Below are 22,587 nucleotides of genomic sequence, written 5' to 3'. Positions count from 1 at the left end.
TTCATGTAATACACCATTCTTACTTTTTTTCATTTAATATTTGAAAAATACTCAATTCAGTTTTACTCTTTTTTTTTTTAATTCTTATTTCTCTCACTGAGTCAGACCTTTCATCTGAAAACCCCTGATGGCGGCTGCTTGGCTATTGTTCTACGAACTGGGTTTGAAACGAGTCAAGGAAAACTGATGCGGACAATTTTATTTTCTACAGAGAGGGTAATTGAATTTCAATGTTGAGTTCACTCTTAATTTTCATTGATCTGATTTACCCTTTCTATTTTCTTTTATAGGTTACTGCTAACAGCTGGGAAAGCGGGTTGTTCATTTTGTTCTTAGTTGTATTTGCAGTAATAGCTGCTGGTTATGTGCTTAAAAAGGTAAATAGATGCTTCCTTCCTGCTTCGTGATGGAAGCAGGGCTTGGTCTTAATGTGCATTGTTCTCTTCTCATTAATTGGCTATTCTAATGGTATTGTAAGTTGGAGCTTGTCATGCTTTTCCTGTGTGTTATCTAATAGTGAGGAAATCTCTGATATAGGGGTTGGAGGACCCGACTAGGAGCAAGTATAAGCTTCTATTGAGCTGTTCACTGATCATTACCTCTGTGATCCCCCCTGAGCTTCCAATGGAGTTATCTATTGCTGTAAATACGTCTTTGATTGCATTGGCACGGCGTGGTATATTTTGTACAGAACCTTTCCGAATTCCATTTGCTGGGAAGGTGAGACTTCAAGAAAGTTTTTATTAATTTCAAGTTTAGATGTCTGAAGTAGATTGTTGGGATGTACATACACATACACACACATATAAAATCTGATTGCCTATACTCCATGAACTTGTGAAATTGATATGTGGAGGCATCAGCTGGTTCCTGATGGCTTTGCTGGTGTGGACAAGTGTAATTAATCTGAAAGCTAGGTGACCTGAAGCTAAACTGTGCCTGTTAGGTTATTGATTCTAGCAGTTTTGGTTTACTTTTCTGTTTTTGTCACAGTGAGTGATTTTGTTGATGTTAGAAGCTGTAGGAAGAGAGAAAGGTTTGGGGGGGTGGGGGGGGGGGGTTGTTGCTTTGGATAACGTGGAATGACGCGTTCAATAGGGATTTGACGGCATCCAACTTTCTAAAGATAATGCCCTAGATTGTATGGAATACCCACCTAGTGGGACTTGTGGCTTGGTGTTGGTTATATTGTAAATTTTTGTTCCCTAACTCTGTTTATATGAGTAGAGTATGGTTTTCTAAATATCATTTTACACTATTACTCTCTTTTCTGCAGGTTGATATATGTTGTTTTGACAAGACTGGAACGCTCACCTCCGATGATATGGTATGCCATTGATCATATTTTCAGTTTTTGGTTGAAACTATGGTTCATTTCATGAACAATTTTTTCTTTCTGGTTTTCAGGAGTTCTGTGGTGTCACTGGATTGACCAGTAGTGTGGATTTAGAATCAGATATGACAAAAGTGCCTTCACGGACAGTAGAAATCCTGGCCTCATGTCATGCCTTGGTGTTTGTGGAAAACAAGCTGGTAAGCTAATGTAATTTACTTGTGATTAGTTTTATCTGTATCATAGTTTGTGAATTGGCTTAAGTCATCTTTCAAGTTCTTATGAAACACACAGAATGTAGCAGACTTCATGCCACAGTACACAAATAGGCCTCTACTAAGGGGCTGAGAAATAACAATGTAGTTGTGGACTTTTTATGGAGTTCTGCATATGGCCTAATATTATATATCTACAAGAACATCAAAAGGGGCTTTATAGAGCCTCTAACTTGATTGAATTTATGCTAATATTGTCGAGAAACACTCTGAAAACACTTTGTCACTTATTGCCCATTGTTGCCTCCTCTTATAAGATATTCATAACAAAGCAAAGAAAAAGAACCTTCATGGTGACCTGGTCCAGTGATCACCCAGTGAAGCCACTGACTTGGTTGGACTGGTATCACTTGTGGGTTAGCTTGTTGGTCAGACCAATGACACACATTATGCACACACCCCTTTCAAAGCCTAAAGTCTTAAGAACTAATGCTGAAAATGTTGTGAAAGAAATTCAGCTCAACTACTATTCATGATCCCACTTCCTTCTCATCATGCCTGATCCTTCTTTATCCTAAAAATTTTGATTTTTGAAATTTCCTTCATCTTTATAGTTTCTACAAAAAAAAATGCAGTACTTTTTTGGAAAAGGCTGTACAGAAGAAGCACTAGGGCTAATATAAATAATTTTTTAAAATTTTGAAAAATGATTTTATTTTGCTCAGAAAATTCATTTTTGGTTTTTTTTAGAAACTAGAAAATATTAAAATAAGTTAATGACATTCAGATAAAGTTCTCTCCTTTATAGCAGAAGTAGAATGGGTGAAGTGCAGTGAAGTGCTGATGTGTACAACAGCGGAAGAGGGTGAGAAATGAAGAAGATTTGCTGGGGAAAGAAATTAGCATAGGGCAGAGGTCGCTAGAGTTTCGCAAGAGGTAAGTCAATGGTCAACACTTGGTTGTTCTGAGCCTGGGTCTTTCACTATTGTGTTAGATTTGGGCCAGTTACCGAGTCAACTGGTTGATTCCAGTTCAGGCCTGGTTGTCGATCCTGAACTGTCCAAAAGTTCAGGACATTTGGAGTCGTGCATCACACTGTCCAGTTTTCAAAGAGAAAGCCAATACTGAAGCTAAAAAGTATTGCCAAATTTGATGCTCTGAATGACCAAACCCGAACTACTTCAGAGTTTAGAGTCATATGGGTTTATGAATCAAGCCCAAAACTCTAAATTATTCGAGATATTTTTGGATCCAAGAATTGGTAGAATGGGTAAATGAGGGTACATATTTTGGCTTGGGGATTCACAATGGAAGCAAACACTCATATTGCCCCATTAGAGTTGTTTAACAGTCACAGAAGGAGAAGCTGACTACATACTGGTCGCAGACGAGGGTTAACAATAGGGTAGGTCAGTTCTGGAAGGGCATGCAGATGATATTCAGGGTAAAGTTGACAATTTGGGGGAAAAGTTTATGAGTAAGTGAAGGAATTATGATGAGGATAGTGGTATAAAGGCTTATGCTTGTCGAATGGTGGTGATGGTGAATGTTGAATTGAAAAAAAAAATTTTGGAAGAAAAATGAGGTAATTTTGAAGAGATAGTGACATGATTTTTTAAGTAGAAATGCTGAGGAAAGTTTGTGTATTGTTGAATCCCCAAGTATTTAGAATGGGGTATAGATGAGAGGATTAGCAAGGGTAAGGAGGCGGAAAAATGGATGATGTGTCATAAGTGATAGTGAAGCCACTAGGTCGATTGGACTGGTGGGTCAAACGAGTAGTCGATCTGGCTACAACAACATGAGGTTGTATATATGTTTGACGTGTATGTTTACTTATTGTATTTTTATTATAATAATAGCACAATGATCTCAATAAGGGTTTGTTTGGTTTTGTTTATGTTTTCTATTCTTTATTTTCATTTTCATATAGTGAAGAAACATATTATGAAAACGTGTTTGTTTACAGTCTCTTTGGTATCCTTTATGTTATCTGTTTTTTGTTTCTCTACCGTAATAAAATAGATTAGGAAAATGGATTCATTTTTACATTGCTGATTTTCTGTTTCTGTTGTCAATTTTTAGTTGTTTTCAAAAAACCTGAAAACGCAATTTTATGGTTGCCACTTGCCAACACTTTAATATCCATAATTAACTTTTTTAGATTAAATCATTAATTTTATACATAATTTTTAATTCAATTATAATAAAATAGTTTATGAATTTAAATAAAATATCCACAAAAATTCAAAAAAAATAAAAATAATATAAAATTTTATTTTAAAAATATTTTTACTATTTTTTAACATGTACAATAAAATTATTGTTGCGAATTGAAATTTTTACAATGATTTTTTATTTTTATTATAATATTTTTTATTTGCACTATTTTGTACTCTTAATCATATATATATTTTAAATTTTTATTTAATTCAAAGACAAAAGTGATCATTTGTAAAATCAAGTTTTAAACTTGTTTTATTTTTTGAAATAATAACCAGACAAGTTGCTAGTTTTTGATTTTTTGTTTTTGGTTCTCATTTTATGTTTTGTTTTCATAATTTTTGACAATGATACCAACCAGACCCTTATGTTTCTAGTTATTTTTTTCTCCTCTTATCAGTTTTTAATTGTGTTTGAAAAAAATTGAAGACCAGATTCTATTGTTTTTAGTTGGTTTAGCAACATGTTGCCTGAATACTTTAATATCCATAATTAAATTTTGTGGATTAAATCATTCATTTAGTGCATAATTTTTATTTAAAAATTAAAATGAAATGGTCATATGAATTTAAAATATAGTTAAAATTGAAATATCCATTCAATTTCCATAGTTTGTTGTGTAAGTTCCCTTTGTTTATTTCATTTGAATTAAAATTTCTATCAAAATTTTGGTAAATTGAGAACCCCAAATTTTCATCGAACTCAAAATTTAGTCCTTGGTGCCTCCATCTTAGATGTAATGGATTGGAGGTGTTTCTATTTTTGAAGGTGATGTAATGGGTAAAGATGTTAAAAGATAAATTAAGGAATGAACAAAGTTAGACATAGCTCCTGTAGATGATAAGGGAGGGACGCCTAAGATGATTTGGGAACTTGCAACGTAGGTAGTGTGCCTGTGAGGAAGAGTGAGTTTGTTGTTGTGAGGGGTAGTATAAGAGGTAAGGGTAAACCTAAAATAATTTGGAATGAGATGGTAAGGATTTAATAGCACTAAATTTGTCGAAGGAAATTGTCCATGATCGCATAAATTGGCAGAAATGGATTCATATAGCTTACCCCACCTAGTGGGACTTAAGACATGGTTTGTTGTTGTATGTGATGGGTAAAGAGCCAATGTGGCCCACTCTTGTGTAGGAGGTTAATGGTAAAGATTTCGAAGCTTAACAATTGATGGATAAGATAGATTGGTAATTGTTGTTTCCTCAAGGAAATAGAGTTCGTTTGGATGGGGGTGAATGAAAGATGTAGAAGGGTCTGTAGGAACTAGCAAATTTGCAGTGCTTGGTGAATTGTCATGGAAAGGATTTGAAGGGAGGTTTTCTAGTCTAGTTTTTTTTTTTTTTTGGGATTTGTTGTCCTTTTTTAGGTTGCAATCTCTTCTTTAATTCTTAACACATATTCTTTTATCATCTAAAAAAATAATTATCACAGATTAAGAAAATAGGACTGTTCTTCATATGCTATAAGCACACAGCTCAAGGGTATTTTGGTATCTTATTGAAATGCTGTGTGAAACTAAAGACAGACATGGGTATCTCATGTATGCTCCTGGGAATCCTATGACATGAACCAAACAGAAATTCCCCATGAAACAGTTCATTTTCCCTGGAATGTCATTCTGGGAGGCATCCTCATCCCATGGATCAGACGGCACCTAAGCGCCTGTAATGCTATACATTTTATCTTCCAATTGAAATATCTAATTAAACTTAGCTTCCTAATGTGGTTGTTGCTGAAATTCTTCTATCATTGGTTGTAGGTTGGTGATCCTCTTGAGAAAGCTGCACTTAAGGGAATAGATTGGACATATAAATCTGATGAGAAGGCCATGCCAAAAAGGTAAGCTGCTATATCTACATAATTTAATATATTTTTGGTCTTGGTTGTTAAGTATACATGTAGCCATTTCTTATTTATTTTGATTGCAGGGGAGGTGGTAATGCTGTGCAGATTGTTCAGAGACATCACTTTGCATCTCACCTGAAACGAATGGCAGTTGTTGTTCGTGTCCAAGAGGAATTCTTTGCTTTTGTGAAGGTTCATTTGGTGCCGTTTTGCTTTTTTATTTTTATTTTTAATTTTGAAAAGTAGTGTTTTGAATGCATGCTATTGAGTAAAAAATCATGTGCATTTAGGGATTGAGTTAGTCCTATATATTCACTTGTTCCTTTTATAATTTGAAATCCATGGATAAGGAGTTAAAATGTGTAATCTGGAACGGTGTGTGGGTTAATTTTGATATTCTAATTACTATTTAAGTCAGTGTTTTCAAAGGTGAAGGCGTAAGGTGAGGCACTCTAACCTTTCAGAGGCGTGGCATAAGCCTTTTGAAATTTTATTTTTAGATAAATGTAAATAAATTACATATTTAAGAAAAAAATTGAGAAATCACAAATATAATGTAAAAAAACAAATATAATTTGCAAACTACTTGTTGGCCATTCAAAAAAATTGCTTACTTAAATTCATCTCGTAAATCATGACAAGAGATAGCTATAACATTACAAAGTTCAAATTATTTTTCAAGATCTAAGATACAACTATATTGTTTTGGAATGGTTGAGGTTCAAGAATTTTAGAAATGAACTCATATTATGACATTCCTTTTATATAAACATGGAGTTAATATTTTCTAGCCAAATCTTACTTGAGAATCACACACCTAAAATGCACAAGCCTAAAGTAAAAAGACGCAAAAGGCATGCCTTTCGTGCAAATGCGTAAGCCTTGGTGTGTAATGCATTAGCCTTTTTGGGATTTGGTATTTCAAATTAAGCCTCAAGGCGTTTTAGGCATGCCTTTCCTTGAGGTGAGCCTCAAGGCGGGCCTCGATTAAGCCTTTAATAGCATTGATTTAATTAATATAGATTTTTCCTTCATTGAGCACCTATCATCACTTGCTTTAAATAGCATTTGTTGTTTTATTATTATTATTATTGTTATTTTGTTGTGATTTTGAATGTGAGGGGAATGAAATAAATAAATGTGTTAAAGACCACTAGGGCAAGGAAAACTGGGCATTTTGTTATTCATAATGCATATGAAATAATGAAGTATTTTTTGTGAGGAAGAATGTATTGGGTGTATTGCTCTATGTGTCACTTTTGAATCTTTTTTGTAGGAAGTATTCTTTTTTCTCTTTTTTTTTTTTGTTTTACTTTTATTGATTAATGACTTGCCACGTGTATGGGCGAGGTCAACTTATTTATTAATTTATTTATTTTTGATAGGTGCGTCAAGAAATAACTTACTCATTTGCTTCCTAGTCTTTTTGTGGGCTTTGTTGTTTATATGCAAGTGGGACAGACACTGATTTGTCATCATTAGATATTTATTGAGAGAAATTTTGTCTGTGACAGGGTGCACCTGAAGTCATTCAGGACAGACTCACTGATTTGCCATCATCATATATTGAAACCTATAAGAAATATACACGTCAAGGTTCTCGTGTTTTGGCTCTTGCATTCAAGGCCCTTCCTGACATGATGGTAAGAATTTTATTGTGTTGTATTTCTTTCTGCTATACTTGCTTGTGGTCTCCTTCCTCCGATCCTCCCTTCCCTTTCTTCCACGGTGCTCTCTCTTTTAAATGGCAGTTCTTTGTTTTGCAATTGTATGCCTTCAACTTTTGAAGACCTTAAGTCATATTCCTATAATTGATTTTATGCACAGGGGATTGGATTCTCTCTCTCATTTTTTTTTATTTTGTTCTTCATTGTGTGATATGGTGATATTAGCTATTGATTGAAAGTGGATGGGTTTTTCAGAAGGGAAAGCCTTAACAATCTTATCTTTAGAAGCTCCATTTGTTTCATGTATTTATCTTTATAATTTTGTATCTTTTTATATACTTATCGGGGTTACGTGCACTGCATTTGTAATGAATGAAACATATTTACATGGCTGAAACATTGAATCATTGTATCAATAAAAACAAAAGGAAATGAAAGTATTGTTTTTAGTTTATTATTTTTTTGGTCCCTCCCTGAGGCTTAGTTAGAAATGTGCATGAGGTGAGCTGAGGTGGAAGGCACACTCAGATGCCAAAAGCTTGCACCTAAGATTGGCTCATGAGGTGACCTACTCTAGGCTCATGTCTGGACACCCAAGTAACATACCTTTGGTTAGGTGCCAGGCACAAAGAAAGCATTTCTGATACAGATTTTCCTCTTTTCAGCAGAAACAGTTTATGTTCTTGTTCTAGCACAATCAGCAGCTTATATAAATGCAAAATAATTCAAGTATCCATTTACTTACATGTAAATAAGAAGATGCACTCATTTGAATTCAATAAGAATACTGGAAATAAAAAAGACAAAGAATAAATCAACTCTCACTTTCAATAACAAAATTAAAATTTATTTGAAATTGGCTCTCCCAATAAATTTGAAGGTATCGTGTCAAACATGCTAGGGTACCTGTATCATTTTGTAGTGGGCAGGTAAAGAAGTTAGTTCAGGGGACTCGGTTTAGATTAGCAATTTGGAATATTGGTAATTGTGGACACAATGATTAGAAGAAATATTAATATAATCTGCTTTCAAGAAATTAAGTGGGTGGGGAGAAAGCTAGAGAAATTGATAAATTAGGATTTAAACTTTGGTACACTGGAAAAGAAAAACATAAGAATGGAGTTGGAATTATTGTAAACAAAAACTTAAAAGATAGTGTTTTAGATGTAATAGAGTAGGGGATAGAATTATAAAAATCAAGATGGTCTTAGGATAAGAGATAATAAATATCATTAGTCCTTATGCTCCTTAAGTAGGCTTACGATAAAATTTTAAGAGACAATTTTGGAAATATATGGATGGTATTATACAAGGCATATTAGGGACTGAGAAAATGTAACACCCCGAACCCATCAAGTGGGGCCTGGAGGTCATGTGTTACATTCACCTGTTTCTGACACCATATACCACAATCATGTAGCGGAAGTAAAGTAACCTCAATATAAATACCAGAGTCTATCTATAAACGCCGAAACATTTACAACAGCTGTTTATATTACATCCCAATATTTAAAAACATAACTTTATACTAACTACCATTACAAGCACTCCGAAGTTTACCACAAAATACTACCCTGCCCTGGAGCCCTAAGCTCAATCTCCTGATGGACCTAAAAATATGATCATCTACTAGGGTGAGACATATCTCAGTAAGGAACAATAAATCATAGCAGTGTGTGTGGCAGAGTGTTTAAATATTACAAAATATATATTCAATCACAGCTAAGAAACACATCATTGATATCCACATTGATCTCTGATTTCATACTCACATCTAATTTGCATAAATACTGGTTTCTGATTTCATACTCACATTCATAATTATTTTTAGTAATAATACCCAAGAATAGGGAAGATTACTCACCCATACAAGTAGCTTCCCTCTGCTCTAATACCAGTATCAGGGTACTCACCTTACTCGGTAAGCTCTCGGGCTATGTATATAGGCAAGTCTCCAAGAATAGGGAAGGTTACCTGCCCATACAAGTAGCTTCTCTCTGCTCTGGTATCAAACTAAAAATACTAGGGCACTCGCCTTTCTCAGCAAGCTCTTGGTAGAAAGTTTTACCTTGCCACATAAATATGCATATGATTAAATTATTATATCACTCATCTTATCAGATCACATTCCACATAAATAATACTGTTCACACAGGACTGGTCCACACAGGACAAACATCAGCACATGGTCCACACTGGACTGGTCCACATAGGACAAATATCAGCGCATGGTCTACACAGGATTGGTCCACACAAGACAAAGTTCAGCACATGGTCCACACAGGACAAACATCAGCACATGGTCCACACAGGACAAACACTAACCACCAGTACAAATTCCCATGACCTACTCGTAGTATATCAGTAGAACAACCTCCTCAGGCTTGCCAATGCTCTATCCCAATATATAATGATAATATACGAACTCTTCAGGCCTGCCAACGTATATCGTGATTACATCTAGGCAATATAACGAACTCCTCAAGTCTATCAACGTTATATTGTCATACACACGAATAACCACACAAAATCCATACACATCACATTTTTATCACGTAGCAACCTCAAGTAGCAGTATTCAAAATCAATCAATATTCATTACCAGTCAGTATTCACAACATGCCAGAATCCACAACTAACCGTTGTTCACAATTCAACAATATAAATCATCATCCTGTACTCACAACAATCAATTAAATTGTAAAAGTTGTATTCCTGCCACACAATTTCTTTCCCATATATATATATATTAAAAGTCGATGTTTACCAAATGTTCCACTGTTTAATAAATCATATATATATATATATATATATATATTTTATGTTCCCAAATTAACCAGTTTAAACTTTAATAAAAATCCTACTATAATTAATTCCCCTTACCTGTTCTTCTAAATAATGCCTGCGAAAACCCCGAAATGACGCCGACGGTACTCACTCGGACCCTAATTCAAAAACCCGAATTTATCAACCCAAACTTCAACAAAATGCTATTTTATCACTCCCTAGGCCTTATACATTCCATATTAACAATATAACTTAAAATATCCTACTTACCTTGGTTTTGGGATGGTTCCCAAACTCCTCAAACTGAAATTCTGTTTCATTCAAGTTATAGAGAATCTTCCTAGGATCAACGTAGTAGCTTCTGATCGTCGAACCGGGGAAAAACGTAGCCAAAATCTTAGAGTGAAGGTGGGAGGGCCGTTTTCTAGAGAGAGAAACAGGAAAGGGACGGAATTCTTCGCTGAAATCCCAATTTCTGCCTATATATAAGTGACTTGCCACGTGGCCTCATTGACAAGACATGTGGATTTGTCAACGAGCCCAAGAAGACCATTCATCAACGAGGTTGAGAGTTCATCGACGAAATTCAGAATATCTGAAACCTCTCTTAGCATCTCTTCGTCGACGAGACATGCATTCCAGTCGACGAGACTGTGGGTCGTTTGTCGATGAGTATTACTACCTCGTTGACGAATCCCTGCTTAATGCCCTTTTTAAATTTTTCCTTCCCCTTTCTTTTATTCTTCCTTTTCCCTTTATTCATTTTTATTTTATTTTCCGGGTTCGGGTTACTACAGAAAATATTCATAGGAGGAGACTTGAATGGACACGTTGGAAGGGATAATAAAGGTTATGAGAGGATACTTGGAGGATATGGATATGGAGAATAAAATGAGCCTGAGTAGATGATCTTAGACTTCCCTATGTCATATGATTTTATTACAATGAATACTTCCTTTAAGAAGAGAGAAGAACCCTTAATTACCTTTAAAAGTGGAAAAAATAAAAGTCAAATATATTTTTTCTTAACTAGGAGGTTAGATTGTTTATCGTACAAGGATTATAAAGTTATTTTAGGTGAAAGTTTAACCACACAACTTAGAGTCCTATTGTTAGATATATGTCTTAAAAAATGGGAAAGAAAGGGTAAACTAGGTGGTGGAACCTAAAGGGAGAAAATATAATAAAATATAAAGATAAAATTAATTAAATATGAAGATAAAATGGTCAAAGATGGTGATTGGACTCTAAAAGATGGGATAGATACAAATACTATTTGGGCTAGGATAGCTAGCTATATTAAAATGGTAGCAAAAGACAAAAAGAATTTGGTATAAAACATGAGAAAAATGTAGAAACGTAGATAACTTTGAAAAGTATAAAGTGGTGAGTAAAGATGCACAAAAGGCCGTTAGTGAAGTTAAACATAGATCATATAATAATTTGTATGCTAGATTACAAAAGAAGGGGAAAGAGATATATTTAAACTTGTAAGAGTTAGAGAAAGAAAGAGTATAGACTTAGGTAATGTAAAATGTACAAAAGTAAGGATGATATTGTCTTGGTTAAATAAGAAGACATAAAAGAAAGACGAGGAAGTTACTTTAGTAAGCCATTTAATGAAAATCAAATAGAAGGCTTAAACTTAGAATTGAAAAAGGAGGAAGAGACTAAAAATATGCAATTTATTCATAAAATTAGACTAATGAAGCTAAGTTTGCGCTAAAAAAATATGAAAAATGGAAAAAGTTATAGGACCAGATAACATTACAATTGAAGTTTGGACATGCTTAGGTGATAATGAAAGTGTATGGTTGACTAATTTATTTAACATAATTATAAAAACTAAGAAAATGACAGATGAATGGAGGAAAAATACTTTAATACTTAGATGCAAAAATAAAGGAGATATTCAAAATTGTAATAACTATCGTGGAATTAAACTTATGAGTCATACAATGAAAATGTGGGAAAGTGTAGTTGAGCAAAAATTAAGGTTAGAAACGAAGGTCTCAAAATCAATTTGGTTTTATGCTTGAGAGATCTACTACAAAAGTTATATATCGTTTAAGAAAATTAATGAAAAATTTTAGGGAAAAGAAAAGGGACTTGCATATGTTATTTATTGACTTAGAGAAAGTATATGATAGGGTACCTAAGGAAGTCCTATAGTGGGTTTTAGAAAAAAAGAGTGTATGTAGTAGGTATACTAATGTCATTAAGGATATGTGCGATGGAGTAATGACTAGTGTAAGGACTATAAATGGAGAGCCTAGAGAATTTCCAATCACCATAGGTGTACATCAAGGATCTGCTTTGAGCCCTTATCTTTTGCTTTAGTGATCGATTAACTGACTAAGAGTATTGAAAATGAGGTTCCATGGTGTAAGTTGTTTGCATATGATATTTTATTGATTGATGAAACCTTGGGGGGGGGGGGGTGGGTTAAGTTAGAATTATGGATAGAAGTTTTAGAATATAGAGGCTTTAGGATAAGTAGAAATAAGACAAAATATATGAAATGCAATTTCAGTAATAGTAGGAAGAATATTGAAGACAAAGTTAAACTTGATGATGAAGAAATAAATAGTACTTGTAGATTTCAATACATTGCATCTATTATACAAGCTGAAGGAGAAATTGAAGAGGATGTAATGCATAGAGTTAAAGCAGGTTGGGTAAAATGGAGAAGTGTGATTTGTGATTGTAGAATACTCTTAAAATTAAAAGGGAAGTTTTATAGGATGGCTATAAGACCAGCTATGCTATACGAATCAAAATTTTGGGCGACATAGAAACAAAATATCCAAAAGGTAAATGTGGCCGAGATGAGAATGCTTAGATGGACGAGTGATATGATATTGAAAGATAAATTAAGAAATGAACGTATTTGTGATAAGTTAGGTGTAGCTTCTATAGAAGATAAGATAAGGGAGAAACGACTCAGATGGTTTAGATACTTGTAACGTAGGCCACATAGTGCGCAATTGAAGAAGAGTGAGTTAGGTATTGTGAGGGGCAGTAGAAGGGGTAGGGGTAGACGTAAAATAACTTGGGATGAGATAGTGAGTAAGGATTCAATAGCTCTGAATTTGTCAATAGAAATGGTCCATGATCATGTAAATTGTTGGAAAATGATTCATATAGTCGACCCCATCTAGTGGGATTTAAGGCTTGGTTTTGTTGTTGTTGTAGATTTTGAATCAATAATGATATAAAGATTTGACAAAGTTTTATGTTGGCTGTTAGCTACCTAATACAACCTTGCTCCTTTATCTGAGTTTGAGACTGACTGTATATATGAAGATAATTTGTGTTACATAGGCGAAGTGCAAGTTTGATTTTTTTTTTTTTGGTTTAAATGCAAACTTATTTCACAGACAGTTTTTCTAAATCACACCCTACAACCTTTGGAAACCACACAAACAACATAATGCATTTAAAAATTCAAAACATACAATTTTGGCCTGTGAATCCAAGCTAAACTAAAATTCAAAAAACTTGTGTTGTACTTTTTCAAAAATTTTGTGTACTCCAAGATTTGCAAATGTAAGACACAAAAATGCATATGCTAAGCTTACATATCATAAACACAAACTCTACTCTACTAGCCAACTATTAAAATAAAAAATAAAAATATTAATAAAAAGAAAAAAAACAGGAGAGGAGAAGATCTCACCAATGGCTGAAGCTAAAGGGCAATGACGACGAATCAGCTGGAAAATACTACCTTAAGTACCCTTTGGACCGAAAATTTGATGCTACTAATGAAAAATCAATCTAAAAAGGGTGAATTGGAGGAAAAGAGTTCATTTAGCCGACTCCACCTAGTGAGACTTAAGGCTTGTTATTGTTGTTGTTGTAGATTTTGAATCACTAAGGTAATTGTAATCATTCGCATTGACTTGATTTATTCCGCCCTTTTTTGGGCAAAGAGTTAGACTTCACACATATCATTAATATAGATAATTATTATATATATAAAAGTAAAATAAGAGGCTCTATTTAGCCTCCAAAACCTCAATGCTAATTTCTGTAATTTTGGATTAAAAAATAAAACAAAATTATATGAACTAATAAATTTTTTTTGTACAATTGAGTAAATAAATAATATATTTATTATAGTGGGCCACACAATTTAGCATACATATATAATTGGCTGGCACATAAATTAAGTGCATGGATTGGCACATAAATTAATTGCATATATATATTTCGGAAAGTATAATTTTGAGAAAGATTTGCAAGTCCCAACTTTAATATTTTTATTCCTCATTTACAATCCCATGCATCCTGAAATACACGCTATAAGTTGACTTTGTGATACAACATATTCTTAATAATTTATTGAAAAAAAATAATTAGTTAAATTAATTTGAACAATTAGCTCTTGATATAAAATAAGAGACAGCAAAAAAAAAAAAAGAAAAAAAAAGGAAGAAAACTTTGGTATATTTTAAATTATAATTTTTATCCTGTGCATTGTACGGGTCTTTACTAGTTAGTGACGATTCATCTACAGGCTAGATATTTATAATACAACATTTTATACATTTAAATAAATTTGCACCTCATCTTCCTTAGGGATGCACTTACACCTTGCACTTGCTCTAGATGCCTTCTGTGCCTGCACCTTAACAAATATGCTTGGACCATGGGATGGCAGTGGCTTTATAGTTAAATGTGGGCAGTCTGTGGTACTAGTTGATGGTTAAAAAAAATCACTTACTCATTTTTATCTCTGTTTTTGTTTGCACTTTATGACATCATTGGCAAACTTCACTATAATTGCATTTTGTCGCTCCAAAACTTTAATTATATATCAGAGATTTGTTGAAATCTATAAAGCATGAACATGGGGTGTTTTGACACTTTACATGCTTGACAACACATGATGCACCAAATCTTAAAAATTCATGACATGACACGTGAGGACATGGAGTTAAAAAGAAATTCATGACATGACACTCGAGGACATGGTGTTAAAAAGCATTATATATATATATATATATATATACATGCTTGACAACACATGATGCACCAAATCTTAAAAATTCATGACATGACACGTGAGGACATGGAGTTAAAAAAGAAATTCATGACATGACACTCGAGGACATGGTGATAAAAAGCATTATATATATATATATATGATGATAACCATGGTCTGTTTGATTCTTAGTTTTTTCATTGATCATGTAAGTTTTTGTTTGATGATTGATGCAAGTTATAAGTTTTCAAATTTAGACATAGATCTGTTTTTGAATAAACAAGAAATCTCTTAAAATTTGATATTATCACAATATTGTCCCCAGGATTTTTATTTTTTTCCTTGTACCTGCCATTTAATGCAAGTTCTGGACCCCTGATTTTTCTGTCTGTCACTAGTCCAAATTTTTTTAAAAAGTAAACAAAATTGGTGACATGCCTAAGAAGCGTCCGACATGTGTTTATCAACATAAGATAATAACTCATATTTCTCAATATGTATCCTGCTTCAATTGTCTCCATTGCAAAGTCACGGTCCCTATGACTGTATTTGAAGCCATTCATAGGTCAACTTGTATTGGTCTATCACTAACATTAGCCGATCCCTGGTATTACCTCCCTGTATGTCAGCACCATCTTTTTATGCCACCATTGCTAGCTATGGTGCACACCCGCATCATTGCCACTATCTGTAGCTAGTGTAAACATGTGCATTACTTTTCATCTGTCAATTATCATCCTTATTTGAAGGGTGCGCTGGCTGTTGCGTGCAAACTCTTTTTTGTTGCTGACCTAATATTGTCATATTTTCTCTTTCACCCACTTTGTTTGCCAAAAGGATTTGGTATTCCTCTAATCCTCTTCCTTTCATGCTGTCGTCGTAAATTTCTTGTTTTAAACTCCATTAAGGTGCTTTTGTGAAATGATATCTCAGGGATAAGTCTGATTTTGATTGCTAAGAAGTGATTCCATTCCAAGCCATTCCTAGAGTTGGTGGGTCATGTTTGTCTCCTGCTCCAAGAGAGAGAGCAGGAGAAGTTCATGTGTCATATGCATGTTTCATTTTTTATATTTGTTCCACTTATGTTTATATTTTGCCTAAACTTCTTTTTTTGTCTTTCTGCTGCATGAAGGTTAGTGAAGCTAGAAGTTTGGATAGAGATATCGTGGAGAACGGCCTTACTTTTGCTGGGTTTGCAGTAAGCAATTACGACTATTTAAGTGCTTATCTCTTTTTCTAATTTTCTCATTTCATATTTACTAAATGTTTGCCATTTAATTTTCAGGTTTTTAACTGCCCTATTAGGGCAGATTCAGCTACTGTGTTGTTGGAATTAAGAGGATCATCACATGACTTGGTAAGCAGCTAGTTCTTCTAATGTGCCTTTTCCTTTGAGCTGTCTTATTTCTTGATTAAAAATCATTGGTAGCTTCAGACGTCCAACATAAAATTGATTTCTAGAAACATAAAACCAAGCTCCAAGGATAAAATGCTAGCTGTAGTTTAGGATATGTTTATAACTGTTGAGATGTCTATAATAGTCGTAGTAAACTTAAAAATGCTGCTCAAGGATATTGCGAGTTGGACAATGATTTCTTTTGGTTTCTTATTCTCCTAAGACTATTGTATTTATATCCAAACTTTCCTGTTGTGTTATTCTTTCAGTTTGTAGTGCTTTAAATTGACAGTTCTTCTGAAAACGTGTTTCTCTAATGGTAGGTTATGATCACTGGGGATCAAGCTTTAACAGCTTGCCATGTTGCTAGTCAAGTTAATATTATTTCCAAACCAACATTAATTCTTTGTCCTTCGAGGAACGGTGAAGGATATTCATGGATTTCACCAGATGAGACTGAATTGATTAGCTACAGGTAATTTCCTTTTGGTTTTTATTTATGATTTTATTGTGGATTTTTTTTTTTTTTAATGTTGAGATCACATGCTTATTTTTCTAAATAGTTGAGTTCTTTGTCTTTGTACTCAATTAAAAGAGCTCTTTACATTATTAAACTGCAGCAATTTAGCTTGTTATGGACTCTTATTTATTTAGTTTCAGTTCTCTTAACTTCACTATAATTGTGGATACAGTGAGGAGGAGGTTGGAGGTTTATCTGAGACTCATGATCTCTGTATCGGAGGTGACTGCTTTGATATGTTACAGCAAACTTCTGCTGTTCTTCAAGTCATTCCTTATGTCAAGGTTTTTATCTCTTACCATCTCTTTAAACCCAATTCTTAATGATGGTTTCTTCTTGATGTTGCGTATTCCAACAATTGTATCAGGTTTTTGCTAGGGTTGCTCCTGATCAGAAAGAACTTATCATGACAATTTTTAAATCTGTGGGAAGGATAACATTGATGTGCGGAGATGGAACCAATGATGTTGGAGCTCTGAAGCAGGTAATGCCTTGTACATCATTTCAAGGTCCATCCAACATTTATGTTCTGCTTTTCCCTTTAAAAATAATTTTATGACCAAACACTACTTTGATGTGAATGAAACCTAACCTATCTGGTCAATTCCAAATTTTTGTAGTTTCTTGAATCTCCTGCATAGAGATGCTTGGCATGTTATAGTAAAATTATCTATGCAAGATTTGTAGCGTACTTTCTATAAAGCTATGAAAGTTATGTTGCCCTCTTTATTGGAAAATATGCCTTCAAATTCCATTATATATATGAATGGTGATTTTTCCCCCCTGATATCCTTCGCAGCACCAAACTGTGGGGAGGATGTGAGCGGCCCCACAGCTCCCTATAAATCAGGGATTGGCCTTCGTGCAGAACCGGACCAATGACCTATTACTAGGAAGCCTTGCAGCCTACACATGTACACTTGAGCCAACCCCAGGGTGGCATGAATGGTTATCTTTATGCTGCTAACCTCCTGTCGATTTGAGATAAAATCCATATAAGTAAAATTCTCAAAAATGCTCTTTGCCACCTTTAAAAGAAGTTGTATCCCGAATTATCTGTTCCAGAAGATTTGTTGCTATACTAAGAAGAGACAGACAATGTGATATTCAGGCCTTGTTTGGTTACACTGAGTATGAAAGATTTGGAATGGGAATGAAATATTTATTCACAAGGACTTGGATGTTTGGGCATTTGTAATGGGAATAAATATAGGGAATGACCTAGAGTAGAGAAATTAATAATCACTGGGTTTTCATTACCATGGGAAGGGTGGATATAAACGGGCATCAGAAAGGAATAGGTTATGTGGCTTCAACACAGCAGGGGACTGACATCCCAAATTGAAACGAGGCAATACCATTCTGTCTAAAATCAAAATGATTCCCATACAAGATGATTCCTCTAGAATTTATTTCATTGAAGCTGAATTCCAAATAGATTATTTAGATTTGGAGTCACAATCAGATGGTTGTAACTTCTGTTTATTGGCTCAAACTGGAACTGACAATCCAGTTTCACGAGAACTTGACAGATCCCAGAATGCCCAAGTAACTAAAAAAAAGTTAAAGGGCAAAAGATGCTGACCTCCTCTGAGGTTTGGCAAAAAGACATCGACCTCCCTTGAGGCTTCAAAAATTCTAGGGACCTCCCCTAAGGTTCCAAGAATTCCAAAGACCTCCCTTAAAGTTTGCCAAAAAGATACAAATCTCTCTTTATATTTTGTAAAAAGACAAGTCTTTTGAGGGGTGCAAGTGTCACAAAAATCAAATATCAGGGAAGGCCCATTTCGTTTTGCTGAACTTCAGCGGAGGTGAGTGTCTTTTGCCCAAAAATTAAATAACTAAGGGCACAAGTAGCATAAACTGTTGTTTTATGGTGATGGAAGCATAAGGGCATTATTTTCTCTTTTTCTATTTCTTTTCTTTTTGTTTACGAAGTTGGAAAAAGTTTATCAAAAAGCAGCCAACTCGGGGGAGTGGGCTCTGTCTCTGTAGGCTTTCCAACTGGTCCTTGCGTGGCCTTTCATATCAAAGGTCATATGATTCTCCTTCTGTGACATGTCCACATACGCCATTTCTACCACATCCAGCAGAATTAGCTTGTGAGTTCGGGTTTGGGTTGTGGATTCTTCGTTGGGAGTTTGGAGGAAAGGTTGGTATCTTCCTTTCCTTGGGCATAAATGGGAACCAATGTGGGTGATCTTTTTTTGTTTGTAATTTTAAATTGGCGTATAGTGCAAAATCATATTGAATTGAAAAATATATTATTGATTTTTAAAAAAATTTGAGTTCCTTTGATAGGAAATAAACTACCTACATTTTCATACAATTAACAAAATTGATTAAATCTGTTAAAAACTTAATAAAGTCATTCCCATTTCTAGTCTGTATACCAAATAGGGTTATTCTCATTCCAACGTTTCATTCAATTCCTCTTTTGTATGCTAAACACAGTTATTGCCATTTCAGTCTTTACTTTCATTCCTTGATATCCATATCTATTCCTCCTTTTCCATTTTAATTGACTCATTCCCAAGTAACCAAACCTGGCCTCAAAGCCTTGTAATTAGAATATCTTTGGTTTTATGAATATGAGAAGGCTGTTTGGCAACCTGAATCTTTGGCTAAGGTTAGTGTTGAGTGATCTATAGTAATTGATAACTTGTTCCTCAACAATCTCCTTTTAAATTGCTTTCTCTTCCACAACTTCAAGATCCTCTCTTGAGCCAAACTTCTTGAGTTTTTATCTTGGCGTATACTTAACCAGTGATTTAGATGCATTTAGTTTTCCTCGCCTTCACTCTTCTTGTATTTAGCAAATAGATTGATAATTATTGCAGAGATTTCCCTTGTCCATGTCAGCTCTTACTTGCAGGCATCTTACCAAGATGTCGCTTAAGGTGCTAGTGCACTAAGTTTTTCTTGGGCTCATGTTGCATTTGTACTTTGTGTACTATCCCTAGGATAATTAACTTTTCCCATTTGACTGGAATTCTTGAGGCAGTCCTAATAAAAAAAAAAGGTCATAGAATCTCCTCTGGTAGACCGGTAAAGAAGTGTTTTGGTTTTCTGGGAGGACCAAAAAACAAAGGTCGTAAATCTTGGTTTTATGAAAGTGACTGTGCTAAGGGAATTATTAGTAATGCGCCAATTAATCCTGGAAGCTTTCCCTGTCAAATGTTCTCTCAGTTTAACCATTAACTGAATGCTTTTTTCTTTTCTTTTATTTAATTCATGAATTCTATTAAAAAATAATCAGTTCTGTTAGAAGCTTCAAGGTCCTCTCTCAAGGTTGAGTTTCTTGGACTTGTTTTTTGGCATTCAAAAATCAACGGTTTTAGAAAGTTTTGCTACCCCAGCCCACTTTTCCTGCTATCTGTAAGGCCAAATTAACATGTACATTCAATCTTGTAAACTTAATTTTCTATGTTAACATTCCCTCATTTTGGCAGCCTCAACTTGTGGCCCCTTAAATGGATCTCTTGTCCAAAGCTCCTGTGCTAGGCCTATACATCTTTCTTTTGGGGTACTGATGTAATTGGTATTTTGTTTTTTGCCTGTCGAGTGATTCTGTTAACCTTGCATTATTGTAGGCAGAGGTTGATTAAATATATCTTTATTTTCTTATTAAGTTTGTGGCTGCTGCTTTCTCATAAAAAGCTTGCATAATATTTCTACTATATTTTTCAGGCCCATGTAGGAGTTGCTCTATTGAATGCAGTGCCTCCAACTCCTCAACATGGAAACTCTTCGTCAGAGCCATCGAATAGTGAGGGTACAAAGTCTGTCAAGTCAAAGAAACCAAAGCCCACTGCAGAAGCAGGAAGTAAGGCCCTTAAACTAAATGCAGAAGGCCCTTCAAAAGGCAGAGCTGCTGCAAGGTTGGAGTCCACTGGCCAGTCAGCTGGTAATCGCCACTTGACGGCTGTGGAGATGCAACGTCAAAAGTTGAAGAAAATGATGGATGAGCTAAATGATGAGGGTGATGGTCGTTCTGCTCCAATCGTAAAGCTTGGGGATGCCTCAATGGCGTCACCCTTTACAGCAAAGCATGCTTCAGTTGCTCCCACCATGGACATAATTCGCCAGGGCCGTAGTACTCTTGTGACTACTCTTCAGATGTTCAAGATACTTGGCCTAAACTGTCTTGCGACGGCCTATGTACTTAGTGTTATGTACTTGGATGGTGTCAAACTTGGTGACGTCCAGGCTACCATCAGTGGCCTTTTTACAGCTGCCTTCTTCCTATTTATCTCGCATGCTCGCCCCCTTCCCATCCTTTCAGCTGAACGCCCCCATCCTAATATTTTCTGTTCCTATGTCTTCCTCTCTCTCCTTGGACAGTTTGCTCTCCATTTGTTTTTCTTGATATCTTCTGTAAATGAGGCTGAGAAATATATGCCAGATGAATGCATTGAGCCGGATTCTGATTTCCACCCCAACTTGGTGAACACGGTCTCCTACATGGTTAGCATGATGCTCCAAGTTGCCACCTTTGCTGTGAATTATATGGGTCATCCCTTCAACCAGAGCATCTCTGAAAACAAACCATTTTTGTATGCCCTTCTGGGTGCTGTTGGCTTCTTCACTGTCATCACCTCTGATCTATTTAGGGATTTGAATGATTGGTTGAAGTTGGTGCCTTTGCCAGTGGGATTGAGGAACAAGCTACTGGTTTGGGCTTTCCTCATGTTCTTGTGCTGCTATTCTTGGGAGAGGTTATTGAGGTGGGCTTTCCCTGGTAGGATCCCGGCTTGGAAGAAGCGGCAACAGCTGGTCAATTCAAACCTGGAGAAGAAGAAGATATGAATTATTAGTAAACTGATAGGAAAGAGAGGGACCTGTTGGCGTTTTCGGCAATGGCTTCTTCAGAATAGCATCCCAAAAAGAGAGTTGTAGCTAAATTTCAAGGAATGTAAGTTATGCCACTGAACAGCTTTGCTTATTAACAGCAATTGTATCTCTTAAATCAAAAGTTCCCTTTTTGCGGCTGGAAATTTTGTTGATCTTATTGATTTTTCCCTCGTATTATATCCTGGTGAAAGGATTAATATCTTAAGATACGGGGCATTTGTAACTGTGACTATAGATGCTTTATGACGCTTGAAGCTCAATCGAAAGAGTTACTGAGCATATTGTTGATGTTAAAAATGATTGAATTCATTAGCGTTATGATTTCCATTTTATTGCAGAGGTTTGCATTCTATTTCTTTACAAATGTTTTCTCTGCTGCATTGTGTCACATGCACCATGTCAAGTCGCTCCTCTCTCTCTCTCTCTCTCTCTCTCTCTCTCTCTCGGTCATCAGCCCCCAATTTTGTTGCATCTGTGGGGCTTTATTTTGTCCGCACTTGTGCTTTGAGGGAGTCTTTTGGACCATTGTGTTTGAACCTTTTGTATGTGCCTTCCAAATGAAATTTATTTTCAACATCTGGTGCCTTGTGTATGCTGGTCATTTTTGGTCATTGCGTGCTACACCTGAGTTGGTTGCATGTACTACAGCAGCAAGCTTTAAACCTCATTAGGTAGCTGATTACATGAATTATTTTTCACCAATTTGTATGTTCAAGGACATTCTCATCGGTAACTTAGGAGATAAAGGATGTTTTCC

At 35.1% G+C, this 22,587-nt stretch overlaps 1 protein-coding gene across 2 annotated transcripts in view; it reads left to right on the top strand.

Moving 5' to 3' along the window:
- LOC131159512 (probable manganese-transporting ATPase PDR2) overlaps positions 1–22,127 on the top strand; it is a 51,228-nt gene extending 29,101 nt beyond the window's left edge. For both annotated transcript variants that reach the window (XM_058114487.1, XM_058114486.1), the window contains exons 11-24: positions 106–216; positions 291–377; positions 538–720; positions 1,277–1,327; positions 1,408–1,533; positions 5,531–5,610; positions 5,700–5,808; positions 7,131–7,259; positions 16,193–16,258; positions 16,346–16,417; positions 16,780–16,931; positions 17,149–17,260; positions 17,344–17,460; positions 20,667–22,127. In XM_058114487.1, coding sequence (XP_057970470.1) covers positions 106–216; positions 291–377; positions 538–720; positions 1,277–1,327; positions 1,408–1,533; positions 5,531–5,610; positions 5,700–5,808; positions 7,131–7,259; positions 16,193–16,258; positions 16,346–16,417; positions 16,780–16,931; positions 17,149–17,260; positions 17,344–17,460; positions 20,667–21,785 — 2,514 coding nt within the window. In that variant the 3' untranslated portion in view covers positions 21,786–22,127. The remainder of the gene's footprint in view (positions 1–105; positions 217–290; positions 378–537; positions 721–1,276; positions 1,328–1,407; positions 1,534–5,530; positions 5,611–5,699; positions 5,809–7,130; positions 7,260–16,192; positions 16,259–16,345; positions 16,418–16,779; positions 16,932–17,148; positions 17,261–17,343; positions 17,461–20,666) is intronic.
- The last annotated feature ends 460 nt before the right edge of the window (positions 22,128–22,587 follow it).

This window comes from Malania oleifera, chromosome 7 (genome assembly GCF_029873635.1).
Source record: "Malania oleifera isolate guangnan ecotype guangnan chromosome 7, ASM2987363v1, whole genome shotgun sequence".
In the NCBI taxonomy this organism is placed as follows: domain Eukaryota; kingdom Viridiplantae; phylum Streptophyta; class Magnoliopsida; order Santalales; family Ximeniaceae; genus Malania; species Malania oleifera.
This window is presented reverse-complemented; position numbering and strand designations above follow the sequence as displayed.